Source organism: Myiozetetes cayanensis, unplaced genomic scaffold (assembly GCF_022539395.1).
Source record: "Myiozetetes cayanensis isolate MyiCay16 unplaced genomic scaffold, myiCay2020 scf9, whole genome shotgun sequence".
Classification (NCBI taxonomy): Eukaryota; Metazoa; Chordata; class Aves; order Passeriformes; family Tyrannidae; genus Myiozetetes; species Myiozetetes cayanensis.
The window spans coordinates 2,567,560-2,582,964 of NW_026088185.1; the positions used below are offsets into that span (position 1 = coordinate 2,567,560).

Here is a 15,405-nt window from a genome sequence, read left to right on the forward strand (position 1 = left end):
AGTATTTTAAAATATGTCCTCAAATAAACCCTTACTTGGCCTGCAAAAAATCTGCAGTACAAGCAAGAATGATCACAAAAGCAGTTTCAGATTAGATTCTCCTTTGTGTTTCCCAAACAAGCCTTTAACTTGCACTATTTATGAACCAGAGAGAGAAAAGTCATCCTTGAATTTCTTAATTATTATTACTTTCAATTCTCAGATGTGAGTGGGTTGATTTTTTTTTTTAATAGAGCAACTGGGGACTCACAGTAAGTACCCTAATATTACAATTCATTATTATTGCCTAAGAAAGAATTTAACTAAAGTAATTAGTAACAGAAGTTTCAGCTGGAATTCTCCTCTTATGTGAAACTATCAATTCATCCAAAATATTTTTGATTCTTTGCTTAAAGTGAAGCTTCAGCTTAAAGTTCACTGCTTGCATTTTCTTCTCTGAGTTAGACCATGGATAGACTTTTGGAGTAGTCCCCGTGTATTATTCTTTTTACACATTTTGATGTCAAAGATCAGCAAATTAAGATGTTTTAGTATCGTGTTTCGCAAACAAAGCCTTCAAAACTATTAATCAAGAATTCAACTCCTTTTTACAGAAGTAAATCTGTCAGTAAAGCCACACTTTGCAGCCCAGCCTGGTACGTCTAATTTTCTCTTGAGCATCACATTTATTTCAAATGACATGGATGTATCTACTTAGAACTGAAGCAGGTTGAGACTAGATTTTTTTTTTTTAAATGTGTAATGAGCCAAATGTTTAAAACCACATACATATTAAGTTATCCATCCACAGTTTAAAGATGCCCTCACATTCTATTTTCTTTTGATACTAAAGTGAGAACAGGAGATGCAATCTGGTCTTGCTTGCAGGAAAATGGCCTGGGAATCAAAAGATTGAGCTGTTAGAAAATAAAAAACAGAATTGGCTTGCCTTTTTTTTTTTTAAATAAAAACCAAAACCCAAATACCAGCAGTGTCAAGGATCAGTGAAATAATACAAAATACCCCTTCTGCACTTCAAATTTCTGAAGGTATTTTCTCCCTTCTTCGTTTCATTAAAAATTAACAGGAAGACTAATGTGTCTAGAATGAGCAAAAAAAAATCAATCCACTTCAGAAAGAAGAAGCAGGAGTAAAGAAATGACAGACTGTCACTGCATACAAATGACACCACGGCTTCCCAGTTATTGACAAGTGGGAAAGGCATTCTGTCCTGGATCAGGATTTTAACAAATAAACCACGACAGTGACATCACTCGCTGTCTTGTCACACTGCAGGTGAGACAAAGTCTAAAACCCCTTTAAGTCTTCTCTCGTGGGGAAGTAAAATACACACCCACTGTCAACCTGAAATGACACCTGCTTAGCCCTCGTGGTTTGCCATCTCCCTTCTGTGGGGAGGGGTGGGGACCGAGGGAGGAGAGGATGTGACACCCAACGTGATTTTAGGGTTTATATTCTCGTGTTCTGCGAGCTGTCACCACAGGCCCTTTGCAACATCTCCTGCTTCTTTAAGCATATACTTGTTAAATCAAGTTACCAGCGTGGACTGCTGAAGCGCTGAATGGATTGCTGGAATTGCCAAGAGTTTCTGTGGCCATGAATTAATCACTACAGCAGGAGCACAGTCAACAACCCATGAGACAGGAAAGCCACTTCAGCACATCTGGCAAACGTGGAGGAGGTACAAACAGGCATGCAGGCAACCCAAATACAACAAAGAAAGCAAGAGATGTGAAAATCCAAGGTACTGCTTGGGTAGAAGGGGGTTATCCGTGGTTGGCTCTTGAGGCTGAACATTTCTTTACAAATTGCTATGATGCCAGTTCAAGGTACATGCTCTTTTACCACATTAAGTGTCAAGTATCAGGTCTTAAACTTTCCACTGATTACTGAACAATCCCTTCCCTAGACTTCAGCACACAGAACAGCCTCAAACCAGACAGACAGATAAGGAGCTCTCGCTGTAACAAATTAGCTACATATAAATAAATTAAATTGCTTATTATGTGTAAAACAAAACAAAGCTTCAGAAAGCACTGCACTGTGTAACTCAATAGTGTAGATATGAGAGATGTAAGTTTAAACTTACTTATTAAACTTACAGTTTAATACATCTGGTTTGAATCACGAGAATTATCATGTTATGTTCGTAGCACCTCAGACCAAGACTATCTGCAGGGAAGCAAACTCTCCCCACCCAACCCAAAGTGCTTCTTAGACAAGAATTCAGATAAGTACTGTTCCCCATGTTGGATATTCTACTTCATTTAAGCTATTTTATTTCAGTAAATAATGCAGATTTGAAAAGTGTACAAAACGATCACAATATAGATCTGCTGCTTTTCTTTCTAATTTTGACAAACGTAGAGCAGCAGCACAGAAATTTTTAACAACTTGGTACTTATATGTTTTAAGATTAAATTCAGAAAAAAAAGCGACTGATTATTTCTTTTAAAGCCAGATGACTTTTTTTCATTCCAAAAATTATGTGGAAATAGAGGAAAATATTTTTTGCACCATTTCTGCTCTTTTTTGTCTGGTAAGATTTGAGATTTTGCAGATTCATGCTTGAAATTACAGTTGATTTGAAAGAAAAGCATATAAAACTAATTGCAAACTAGAGCAGGCAACCAATTGTCTTATGAATTGTTTGGAATTTTCTCCCTTCATACATATTTGTTGCTCACAAATTAAAAGAAGAGAAAGGAATCATCACATCACATCCACTGCTATTCCAGGTGCTTTGACTGATGATCTTTTAGTGGAGTTCAAGCTGTCTTAAAATGATTTATCCCTCCTTTTCCCTGCACTGAAACCACTTGCAGCAGGACTGAATCAGCTGAGGTTGCTGGGGACCATGTTCAGAGAAGTTTTGAGTATCCTCAGAAGTACAAAGAGCTTCAATTCCTGGGCATCCTGTTCTAATATTCATCCATTTATACAAATGTAATTCACGTCAGAATTGGTACAGATATTAAACAGGCTGTTGGGTGGCTCTGACTGCAGTTCTAACCAGGAGCAAACTCAGAAATTTGTGACAGGAAATGTTTTGGGGTTTTTTTGTCTTCATTTTAAAGATTGAGGAGTAAACAAAGCAGTAAAATTAATGTGCAAACTAACAGCTGGTAATGATTTATTGAAATGAATGCATTCATATCAATAATTATCAATATTCCATAATTTTGTTGTAGCACAATTGCTATTTAAGCAGTGTGCATATTCCTTGTACCAATAGTCATTAACAATAAAACAATATCTAGGGAGAGAATTTCCAAATGGCTGGCAAATTTACAAATTAAGATCTTAACTCTTTAATAAGGAATGAGACACCATTGTTTTAAAAGATACAATAAATCACCAATCACAGGGTATTTTAATTATGAATTATTAATTATTCATAGTTTTTTTATTTTTTCCTAAATGAAATTACCAAGTTCTTCATTAATTCAAATGAAGGGAGATGCACCTATTGCAATGGACTTGAGAGGCTGTTTAATTGAATTCAAATATCCATATAGTTATTCTATTCATAAATAAAGCCAACCATAATTCCTTTTGTGGAAAATAAAAAATTAAAGCCCTGACTACACTGATATTAAATCTAGCATTAAAATTGATTGCCTATCATTGAATGCTTCATAAGTGAGAAGGCATCCATCATTTAAAACTTTCACTGTGGTAGTTACACAGTATTTATAATTTATGGTGCTCTCCCCTCTAAATAGATTTCAGTAAAATGAAATGGCAGTTCCTCATGGGAACAACCAGCTAATGAACATCAAGGGAGTGCACAGACACTACTGCAAAACTGTCACCACCATTAGAAACATATTTTTCCATCGCCCAAATTTGTAAACATCCATTTCAAGTGAAATGATGCACATTCAGGGCAGGAGCAAGGCAGTCAAAACAGACAGCTTAAAAGCAGTTCATCTTTTTCTAAGATTTTACTACACCCACATTAAGAAATTTCATTTATTTTCACAGTTGCAGAACACACTTGCAAGAAGAGGGAAATCAGTAGAATCTGTCTGCAAGGAAACCTGCATTTTGAGATGTCCTGCCTAGATATAGAGAACTGTCACAGTCAGTCATTTAAAAATACTCTTGTGCCAAATCCTGCCAGTGCACAAGAGTTTTTCATCCTCAGCTGGAACATTTACATGGCTACTTGAAATAACATTTACTGTCTTTAGGAAGCAACAAATAGGTATGACAAGGGGATTAAAGAACCACAATTTGAGAGAGACTTTTGCCATTTGGCAATTTTGTTGGCTTGCCATGATCTGACTGTTAGTACAACGCTGCATTTCAACAGAGGTGTTACACGATCGCTGCGGGTTAGTGGAATCACCAGAAACAGCAGAGACAATAATAGTGATCATAAAGGGATTATAAATTTATAAGGGATAAAGGGATTATAAATTATCCGAAGAGTCACTTCAGATAGAAGATTTACGTTATGTACTTACTGGAGACGCATGGACTTGCGTTATCCTCAACTGGTTTTCCAAATCTTGAACTTTATTTTTCAGTTCTGCATTTTCCGTTTCTAATTCTTGAATCTACAAAAGCAAAAGTGGTTATTGCAACAGCTGTTGGGGCAGTCATTCATTTCAACAGCAGCACCCACTGAACACAGATTTCACCTGAAATCTGGTGATTTAGAAGCAAGGTTTAACAAAAAATAATTACTTTTCAGTAGTCTCAAGACTTCAATCTTGCTTTTCTCTTTAATGTCCTTGCAAGACAGTAGGACATAAAATACTGTTTAACAGTTATCAGTTTGTGGGGGTTTTTTTTCCAGTTTTCTTTTTTTGGTATCTGCTGCAATTCTTAGCAATCTGAGAATAATGCTGGAATTTATGCTTTCATACAAAGCAGGTAACACAAACCCAGCAGCACGTTCTATTGTCTCTTCAAAATAACCTCGTTCAGAACTTACCCTTTTCTGTAAACCTGCAATTTGTTTCCTCGTTTCCACATCTTTTCCTCCGGATTCCAGAAATTTCCTGTAAGCTAAGTCAAACGCTTGACCGATTGTTAAAGTTATCTCTTCGGCCTTTACACAAAACATAAGATGGAAATTAGTACAGTGAGAATGTTTTACATCATTCCTTTCATCTCAGATGATCCCAGAATCAAAGAGTTTGCTCAAAACATCACCAAGCCAACACCAGAAGGCAGCAGGTAAATCACTCTTCAACAAAACACCTTGGCAAAACGCTATGGAAGCAACAAAAATACTCCGGATAAAGAAGAGAAACTGGATGTAAATGTAAATTAAGCCTTCGTAAATACAGATAACAGGCTGCAGTGTGTCTTTTTCTGATGATTTCTGGAGCAATTGCAGCCTGTTCTATCATTAAATAAACTCTTTCATTTTAATGGAACAATGTTTTCATGTTAATGGATATTTTGACCCATATTGATTTTAAACTGGAATCAAACACTCACTTTTACAAGTGTTATAAATCTCACTCGACATACTGTAGATAAGTGTGTTTATCTGCCCAACTATTTCCAACTACAAAAAGCCAACCAAAGGGAAATGTGCAAAATATAATAATTTATGAGTTCTGTGCTGATTCACATCACATGTTATCACATTTTTACACTGTCAATGCAGAATATCTACTTCAAAAATAATGGGGGTAAAATAAGTGGACAAGAAGCTGACGGAGCACACCAAGGTTTCAGAAAAAAATGCTGATTTACAGCAGGACCAATAAAAAGTGAAAATATGGATACATCTTTTTGCCTTAGAACTTTGGTAGAAAAAGTAAACACAGTAAATAATAGTTTTAATTTTTTAAACAATTCCAACAGGGGGGGAAAAAAAAAAAGAAAAAACAAAACAAAACCCCAAACAAGCAAACAAAACCAACCAAAAACCAAAACACCAATCTGGTTAAAGCTGGGAGGTGGGATGAAATGAAAAGTACAAACTGAGTTGGGATCCCCTGAAAATTGAGAGTACTAATGAACAAACAGTGAAACAGAGAAAAAAAGTACAGTGAAATATCAGGTAGGAGAGAAAAAAACAATATAATTAATTACTTATTAGTGTGCAGAGACTTTGAGGGCAATTTAAAATCACTGGAATGTGAGAAAAGGAGGGGCAGGATACAAATTTGAAGAGAAATTAAGAGAAATGAACAGGTGTGTATAGCAATTCTGAATGACATCTGCTGAAGGCACTGGAGCAATGCAGGTGGACAACAAAATAATCAGAAACACTGTGAAGTAACACAAAATGCTACATAATTGCACATAAAGAGAAATTAATATCTATCTTTTTCTAAAAAAAATATAGATACCTTTGTATGGTATCTCAATTACTTCAGAATAAAACAAACAAAAAAGGAACTTGAGATCGCTAAATCATCCATTTTCAGTGTTGATTCTGTTGGGTTTAGTTGTTTATCACGTTCTTCCAGGGTGACCCTGTTTCAGCTAGACACCATTTTCTTAATTTCCTGTCCTAAAGTATTATTTTTTTAGTTAGATGGTTTTTGTTTTTTTTTTGCCACTGCACATTTTTGAACAGCTGCCCTGCTCTGTCTCAGACACAAGAACATTTCAGCAGTTGGTAAAATGAATATTTTCTCTGTGCGTCCCTGTATCAACAACGTTGAGAGACGAGGGGTGGGCAGAGAAGGCAGCATCCTGTTGGTTTAAAAAACAAAACAAAACCACACGAAAAAACTCAACAAAAATAATAATAATAAAAAAAACCCACTCCAAAAAACTGAGCCACACATGCCAGCAGAAGAGCCTGCAAGGGTATCTCAGCCACCGGGCTGCAGCAATCCCTGCAAAACAGCTGTGCAAACATTTCTAGCTTGGTGGGATGGACCCTGTGCTCCAGCAGCATTGCAGATGCTTCTCCTAGAATGTTGAGAGCTGAGAACAATTGCACCAGAAGACCACCTCAGGTCACTGAAGAAAGATGCTCCTCTTCAAACCGAGGCACGTTGAGTCTCAAGACACTACCCTGACACGAAAAATTCAACCAGAGGGCCCCAGTGAAAAGGCAGGCTGTGTGCCTCTATTTAATGAACCACTCCTGCTTCCTTTCAAGGCAGGCCAATCACCACAACAGTCAGGCAGAGCATATCTGGAATACTTACACACTTTTCACTGTCGAAGACGTAGCACAGGTGCTTGTTGGATTCCGAGTCCTTGCATATGAAGGTAAATATTCTCTTGTCGGTTTTATCGTCAGCACAGAACGATATCCTGTGGAGCTGACAGTTGTGCTGGACCTCCTGCAAATAAGCAGGAAGATGATTTTGAAGAAATTAGCAGTCTTGCTTAGAATAAAGGCAGTAAAAGCACGAAGTAGATCTCTGTTCATGTACATAAACATAAGCAAGCTGCAGTGACAGCTTTGAATGTCTCTCACTGCACATGAGAGTGCCTGAAAATGGACTTAAAATATAGCAGAAGTTAGCAAACTCATCTCCTAAAGAATGCTCCTATTTTTACTGAATGTAAACAGGAAGTTTTTATTTGGACAGAATTTATCTGGAAGCGTTTATTTGGAGAGTAATTTCTGTTCTAGAAAATTGGTTTTACAGTTGCCTTGTGTCCCTGTGCAATTTATTTAGAGCCTGATTATGTAAAATAATCTGTTCTTTTTCCAGGTGCACACCATCTTCAGATTTCATCATCTCCCAAGGTTTGTTAAAGTGATTTTACTGAAATGAATCCTTACCTTGCTTCTTAAAATATAGAAGACAGAAATAAAATTACTTTGCTAACCAAATACGGAGGCACAGAGAAATAAATTTCACATCTAAATAATTTCTTACTTGAGGTGCAACATAAGCAGCTTTTAAAAATTATTATTTGTATATTTTTGCTACTGTATTTCATTTTCCATTAAAAAGCAAGTTCAAGCTATTTAAGAAGTGATGGCAACGCTCTTCAGATGAGGGAGCTTGAAAAGACTGAAATAAACTATCCCAACCGCTTTTTTGTTGTTTTTCTTCACCGAGTCTCTTCTTGGTATTTTATTTTATTTGGCCTATTACATGGGAAAGCAGCATTTGCTGTACAGGAAAATATGTCGTTTAGATGTGAGCTATTATCTCTTAAAAAAATAAAAAGAAAGTCTCTTTGTGCAGGCCTGGGGTTCCCAGATTGCTGTAGGCTCACAAACAAAGGCATGTCCCCCCTCAGCACACAACCATGTATCCAAAAAAGTGCACCATCTGGGCAATCTTTCCCCCTTGCCCCAACTGAGTTCATTTTCTCAGTCTTCACAGCTGTTCTTCTGTGTATTCCATTCCTCCCATGTCCCAAACCTCTCTTATTTAACCTCCTTCTCCCGTAGCTCTTTTAACGCTCACAAAGAACAACACCCGCTTCTCCTGGCACTGTTAGGTTTACAGATCCACAGAACTATATTATCTCATTTAAGGACAGAACCTCTTTCCTATAATCCTCCCTTTTTTTGAGTGCCAAGTAGAGAGCCAGGTCCTGATTGTTTCCACTGCAATTAACAGTCATCATGTGAATATAAAACAATACTCCCCCGTGACAACACCGAAGAGATTTGTTTCAAAAACAGGCCTCAAAAAGTTATTCTAATTAGTGAGGGCGTGGAATTTAAGTAATTTCCTAAAGCACCCATAAATCGTGCAAAAAGAAGGAAAACTTAAATTCAAATTCACATTTACATGCAGCTTTCAGCAGCAAAGTGGGGGAGACAAAAAGACAGTTGAGTTGTAATAACAACGTTGCTAAGAGATCAGAATGTTCCTACTCCCCCAAGAACATCTATGCCACAGCTTTCTGTTCATCTCTGCAGGAGGAGTTAGGAAGACTTAACATATTTTGGCATTTAAAACTGTTATTTTAAAGCAGTTTCTGCCAGGATATGGGGTTTAGTGCCCCTTGCTGCCCCTTATGCCTGGCATAAGGAAGATGCAAAAACTGCAACTAAAGTTGACATCAGTATTTCTTGGCTGCTCTCCTTGTGTGTGAACTGTTGGATTGTGGTTGCATCAAGAGTCTGAAGCAAAAATGGGTTGCAAACAGAAATAGCATGGAGAAAAGGCAGTCCCCCCTGTCTGAATGCAGCAATTACTCCAGAATTAAGAAGCAGTAACAAAAGGTTCATTCGGATTCAACGTTCGACACACGTATAAAAGATTTAAGAACACGCAGGTGGTTAGGAACTACTGACTATTGAGCAAATCCTTTTTAGCTTGGTTATATTGATCTCATTATTCCCTCTTTGAAGTTTGTGAGGAGGATGTTTTATTGCTCCATCCCTGGAAGTGCTCAAGGACACGTTGGATGGGGCTCTGAGCAAGCTGGTCTAGTGGGAGCTGTCCCTGCCCATGGGAGAGGGTTGGAAAGAGATGGTCTTTAAGGTCCCTTCCACCACAAACCATTCTGTGATGGTTCTGTGTAACCCCTTCGAAAATACCAGAGAAAACAAAGGAGTAGAAAATGGATTTCACTGCTGAAAAGGCAGGAGTTGTCACGTTGTGGCAGATGAAAAATCTACAATAGTGCTTAGAGCCTGCTACGTGATGTTTATAGTAACACACCTGAGACACACAGGCATTCCAGGAAGGAGGGGTACAATAAAAAAATAAAACCACCAGAAAATAAGAAGAAAAAGAAGAGGTTACAGAAAGAGAGGTGCACTTTCAAAGCAGCAGCACAAAGAATGAGTAACTGCAAACAAACTGCCTCCTCCTCCACCTGCAAACACCTACATGTGGCAGCTACACAATGGTGACGAGTTGGAAATGTGTTTATCATATGTGATGTTAACATTTCTTTACCACGCTGTTTTCATCTTCCTCGAAATTTGGAAGTTCTGCTGTGAAGGGATTAAAAAAAAATTAAATACCACTTTAGCTGCAGTCTACATTCAGGACTAGCAAATACCTTCCTGGCAAGATGTCATGCACGTGTTGTAAACAAAAAATGGTTATTTTAGAAGACTTTTTTCCATCAACAGAATGCCTTTCTATACTTGAAAAATAGACAAAAATAAACCCATTAAAAACAGTGAAATCAATATTTGCTAGTTTAGCATTAAAAACACGTGTAAGTTTCTTACCTTTGTTTTAGGATCTAGGATTTTTACACCATAGATTGAGATTTGTAATTCAACTTTGGGCGTCTTTTGGCCTTCAGATTTCTTGATATGTCTTGCAAACTATAAGATGAAAAACACAGCAGCAATCACATTATTAGTAGGTGTGGGTTTTTTTATTAATTCTCATTTCCTCTCAACTCTTGCCACCTGAAGTTGTTTCCTTCCTTCGTCAGAAAGCTTCTTATAAACAACACCAACAGAACAGCACACCTGACTGCTCAATACTCCCATCATTCAAGAAAAAGTATTTTTCAATGACTTAGCACCTTCTCTCAAAACTTTTATTTGCTTTTTTACGCATTTGGTTTAAGCTTTTGCATGAGATTTCTACGACACCAGCAGAAACACGAACCCTTTCAGTTTGTCACTGAGTATCTAAAACTTGTCCCTGCATGGCAGTTGGGAAGTGCCCTGAATTTGGGCAATTTACACAGTAAATACATGGAATTGCTCCATATTCTGTTCTGTTACCAGCCTTTTTCCTCTCAAGTCTTTGACAGCCCGGAATGGTATTTTCAAATGCATTAAATAAGGATGATGATTCCCTGAGGGCTGGAGGAATTGGAGTCTTCTTGTTTGAACACATTGTCCTCAGTGTCCCCATTCAAGAATAACTGAGCTCATAATTCACCATCAGTACAAATAAACGATGTAAGAAGTCAGTGTGGACAATGGTTTTTAGTGGCACAAAGAGTCCAGGATGTCACCAAGGGTGCTGATCTACCTTCAGGAGGGTTAGACCTGCAAGATGCAAGCCTGAATTACCTTGTGATGGTGAAGGACTTGGCTGCAGCCAACACACACCTGTCCCACAAAGACTTAAAGACTCTGCTCAAAATTCCTTATTCGTTTGATTAATTGAAGGTTTGGGTTTTTGCTCTGTTCCTATTGCAACTAGCACTTGGAAAGTGTTTCCATTAACACTGCTGCTCCCACAGTATGCCTCTCCTCATCTCTTCTGTCTCAGTTTCCTTAGGGGCAGTTTCATTGATGTAAGTTATTAACTAATTTGGAGAACCATCCTAAAAGCACAAAACGATCCTGTTTTACATGATCTACCCAGATAGTTCATTGACTTATTAATGATTCACAACAGCTGATAAATATGACACACTTGGTAAAACAAACAATGCCCTTCACCTCCACAAAAACCCGAACAAACAAACAAACACCCCCAACTAAACCACTCTGTGCCATTCTCAAAATCAAATCTAAACACCCATTTTGCATTTCAACAGCTACAGTCACTGGCCAAATATTTTATGAAACCCAACTACTCGAAAGTCAAGCAAATCTAATATAACTTCAAGGTCTGCCTCACTTCAGTATCATGTATGTTGGCAACACATCCTTTTCCTGTCCTCCTATTTATCTTTAAGTCCTCATCTTGACTATGTAAACTCTTAATACACTTGAATCTCCTTCTTTGAATGAAGGTGAGTCATCCCATATGCATATTTTCATCTAAAAAAAAAACTATATAGAAAATAAAATTTAAAAATCATAATTGCTGGTTTACAGCGTTTTGGCCAGCAGTATTTCTTGACTTTATAGGACAATTCAAATTTACTACAGGAAAAAAAAAATTTTTTTTTCTTTAATAAATTTTTTTCTTTAATTAACCCTCCCCTCCCAAAAATCTGACTTAAATTTCATAATGCAAATGTAACCTGTTTACTTCTTATGTCTGTGCTTTAAAAAATAGGAAAAAAAAAAGACAGGCCAAACAATGTTTTATTAGCACGAGGTTTTTTTCTCCGAGATGAATTTAAAACTTAAATTTACTCACTCACTTTCATACCCCTGATCCCTTTTCTTAGTGCTCTACACTTTGCTGGGTGTTAAATGGAATGACCACACAGATCCCCTGGACAGCTCGGGCATCTCAATTTCCAGTGTATTTTACGTGCCCAAAAATACACCCTGGGGCACACCTTGACTTGGAACAGCCTTGACCTTGACTGAATCCTGATTTTTGGAAATGTCCCTTTGTAATCAAGACATGCACAAGTATTTCTGTGCAGGAATGAAGAGAAGGCATAAATATTTGATTTTACTGAGTTATAGCCACAGCATACATGGAGAGTGATGATGGAATCCATGATTTTCCAGTGGCAATCATCTCATTGCTCCTGAACAACAGCTACAACATGAAAACTTCTTTAAAATAAGTGATGTGAATAACTTGCACAAGTTTTAGAACAGCTGGCCAAGGCTTGCTCCAAGTAGTCAAGAAGACTTACAACACTGAGGAAGTTCCAGAAGGCAGCTCTGTGCCAGCTCTAAAAAAAGGGTAAACAAACTGACCCTACCACGTCTCCACTCCCAAAACTCATAAATCAAGATCAAAAAGTAGAGAATTCACGTGAGATGAAATTAATCACGATTCAATATGGATTTTGAAAAAAAAAGAAATGCAGCTTGTCAAAGTAGGCAAAGCATCTGAATTTTGTTTGCCATTACATTTAAGCAAATGAAGCAACAGAAAGAGAGTATTAGTTAAGTTAGTTGCATGAGTCTCCAGATGCAGCTATAAACAGGAAATTGTCATTGGGAAGATATGTTTCTAATGTATTCCAGCAGGGTTTATTTCTTAAGCATGACATTATTGAACAATGACCAGGAGAAAAAATAATTACTGATAAAAATCTGCAGGCAGAAAAAATACGAGGAGAAAAAAAAAAAGGGGGGGGGGGAAGAAAAATAACTAATGATCTGAAATGTAAAATCATTGCAGAGGGAGCTTCCAGATCATAAAGGGTGATGGGGGGGAGGCAAATAACACAGAGAACACTTCACCAAGCAGAACACCAGAATGCGAGGATGGAATCCTCAAGAAAGTCTTGAGAACATGGCAGGCCTTCCCCCAGCTGTGGGACCTTCTCGTGAAAGGAAAGCTGGAGAAAAGGAATGCAAATTCTTGGGTATTTTCTGAGAGATCCCTTAGAAGACAACAACGGCTGCACTGCATCAGATGCCTGTGAGAAAATACTCAGATTTTATGGTCTGAGGGTTTCAAATGAAGAAGAATGTCGACAAAATGGAGAAAAAGAACAGGATATTTGCAAAAGTTAGCAGAGGGCTGGGAACCTGCTTTGTAAGAAACTCCATCAAATAATGAAAAACCGTAATAAAGAAAAAAACCTACAAAATAACCTCTTCAACACAGACATCCACAGGAGCTTTTTAATTAAAGGTTTAGTGGGATACAGTGACTGAATAGCACATATATATTCATTAGGATAATTTAGTGCAGTTCCTTTCTTAGCATTTTTCCTGCCCACTCCCTGTCCTGTGTAAGAACAGATAACACAGAGACACTGATCAGCAATTTCTTTCATAGCTGACCTTCTCCAAAATGCCAAATTCAGCCACCTCCCAAACCTGTGTGGGGTTTGAGCAGCACATCCCAACTCTTAGTCAGGTATCAGCTGATTTGCCTTTTTTCTTCTATTTTTTTTTTTTTTTTCCTTACTAATTCCTTTCACTTAAAGAGGACCCTGGGGGACCTCTGGACCTGGGGAGATGTGCAAAAATTATTTCTGTCCTTTCAGCACACATTTGAAACGAAGTAAAATTTGCATCTCCAGCAGTAAACAAGATTATTTAAGAGGGTAAAAATCTGTAGCCTCCCATTGGCATCAAACTGGACGATGATATAAAATGCTAATGAATCACAGCACGGCTTGGGAAGGGACACGAAGGGCCAAATTCTTCAGCTGTTACTTTTTACATATAATGTTCTCAGGCAAGACACCCAGCTTTGGTGCAGCTCAGTGGGATGGGCTGGCTTTTGTTTAACTGCATTAGAATTAACATCATATTTTTGTTGCATCCTTTAAGGGAAGCAACGAATACAAATAAACCTATTTTCTGCAGTTTAATATTTCTTTAAAAATAAAATGGGAAAGCTCCTGTATATCTCATCTTTTATTACAGTATCAGGGAAAACTATGAGACTCTTATTAAAATTGCATTTGACATGCTTATGCATCAAGTCTTAGCAAACCAAAATCAACAAAAATAACAGGAGGAGGAAAAAAATATAAAATTGTGTTTTCCAAACAGCCAGGAACTGTAGTGAAAAAAAATAATGGTTAAAACAAATCATATGAATTAAAGATACACAAATTAAAAGTACGTGCTTCTACTGAATATTTACACCTCACTGCACAGCTCAAGAGTATATTCAAAATACTTGAGGTAAGCAAAAGGTAGAGGTTTCTGTGATTTTGGGGCTAACCTTCAGCCCAGGGATCAGAGGTTCGACTCCTTCAATGCACTGTAGTCTTTTTTCCATCTCTTACTTCCTGAAGTCTTTTTTCTGTGTGTTTTGTTTTATTTGGGGCTGGGTTACTTTGTTGTTGTTGTTGGTTGGTTTTGAGGGGTTTGGGATGTTATTTTGTTTGGTGGCATGCAAGTTTGGGGGTTTGTTGAGGGTTTTTTGGTGGTGGTTTTTTTTTTTGGTTGGTTGGTTTTGCTTTTTGGGTTTTCTGAGGGGGTTGGGGTAAGGTTCAAATTTAGGGTTTTTTTGGGAGAAGGTAAACAGGTATTTTCTTATTCAGTTCTTCTCATCTGGCTTGCTTTGGTCTTTAGGTTGTCCCTGACTGGTCCTCGAACCACAAATTCTGCTTTCTCCAGTACTTCAAAAAGAACAGTCATGACTGTAAGGCTTGGATGGAAACTTCTTTATCCCAGTATTAAAAGATTCTCTGTACTCCACCCTCCTCTCTCCTTGCAACAACAAATGAAACCCAGCTTTACCAGGCCAGAGATGCTCAAAACAACATCCAGTGATGATCCATCGAGGGCAGCAGCAGGACATCATCACAGCTTGTGTGAAAGAGCACTCTTCACTTTGTGTATCCTTAGGGTTCAAGGAGCTGATGAAGAATATTTCAAGTGGTTTCAAAGTGATTTATTCTATTTACTTTATGTCTGGTCATCTCCACTTACAGAATAAAAGTGGAAGAGAAACGGACATGGAGTTGAGAGTTGATAAGAGAACAGCCTTCAGTTTGGCCCTCACAAAAACATCCCATGGAAGACCATCAAGGGAACAACCCCAAACTCAGGGGTTTACTTCTGATTTCTCCCTAACACCCCTCCCTGCTGATTGTTTACCACTGGTCTGGTTGTGCTTCCCCTTCCATGTGTTCTTCTGGTCTAGCTGTTCTCACCTCTGGCAACCCTTCAAGCACTTTGTAAGAAGGATCAAATTCATTCCCACAGTCTGATCTAGGAGTTATGCCCTTCATCAGTCAAGGAGAGCAACCATT

General features: G+C 37.8%; 1 protein-coding gene across 7 annotated transcripts in view; it reads right to left on the reverse strand.

Moving 5' to 3' along the window:
- Positions 1-15,405, reverse strand: part of GULP1 (GULP PTB domain containing engulfment adaptor 1) — a 132,258-nt gene that overhangs the window by 21,861 nt on the left and 94,992 nt on the right. For all 7 annotated transcript variants that reach the window (XM_050339821.1, XM_050339817.1, XM_050339820.1 and 4 more), the window contains exons 5-8: positions 10,088-10,186; positions 7,134-7,271; positions 4,946-5,062; positions 4,473-4,565 (exon numbers count right to left, since the gene is read on the reverse strand). In XM_050339821.1, the coding sequence (XP_050195778.1) occupies positions 4,473-4,565; positions 4,946-5,062; positions 7,134-7,271; positions 10,088-10,186 (447 nt within the window). The remainder of the gene's footprint in view (positions 1-4,472; positions 4,566-4,945; positions 5,063-7,133; positions 7,272-10,087; positions 10,187-15,405) is intronic.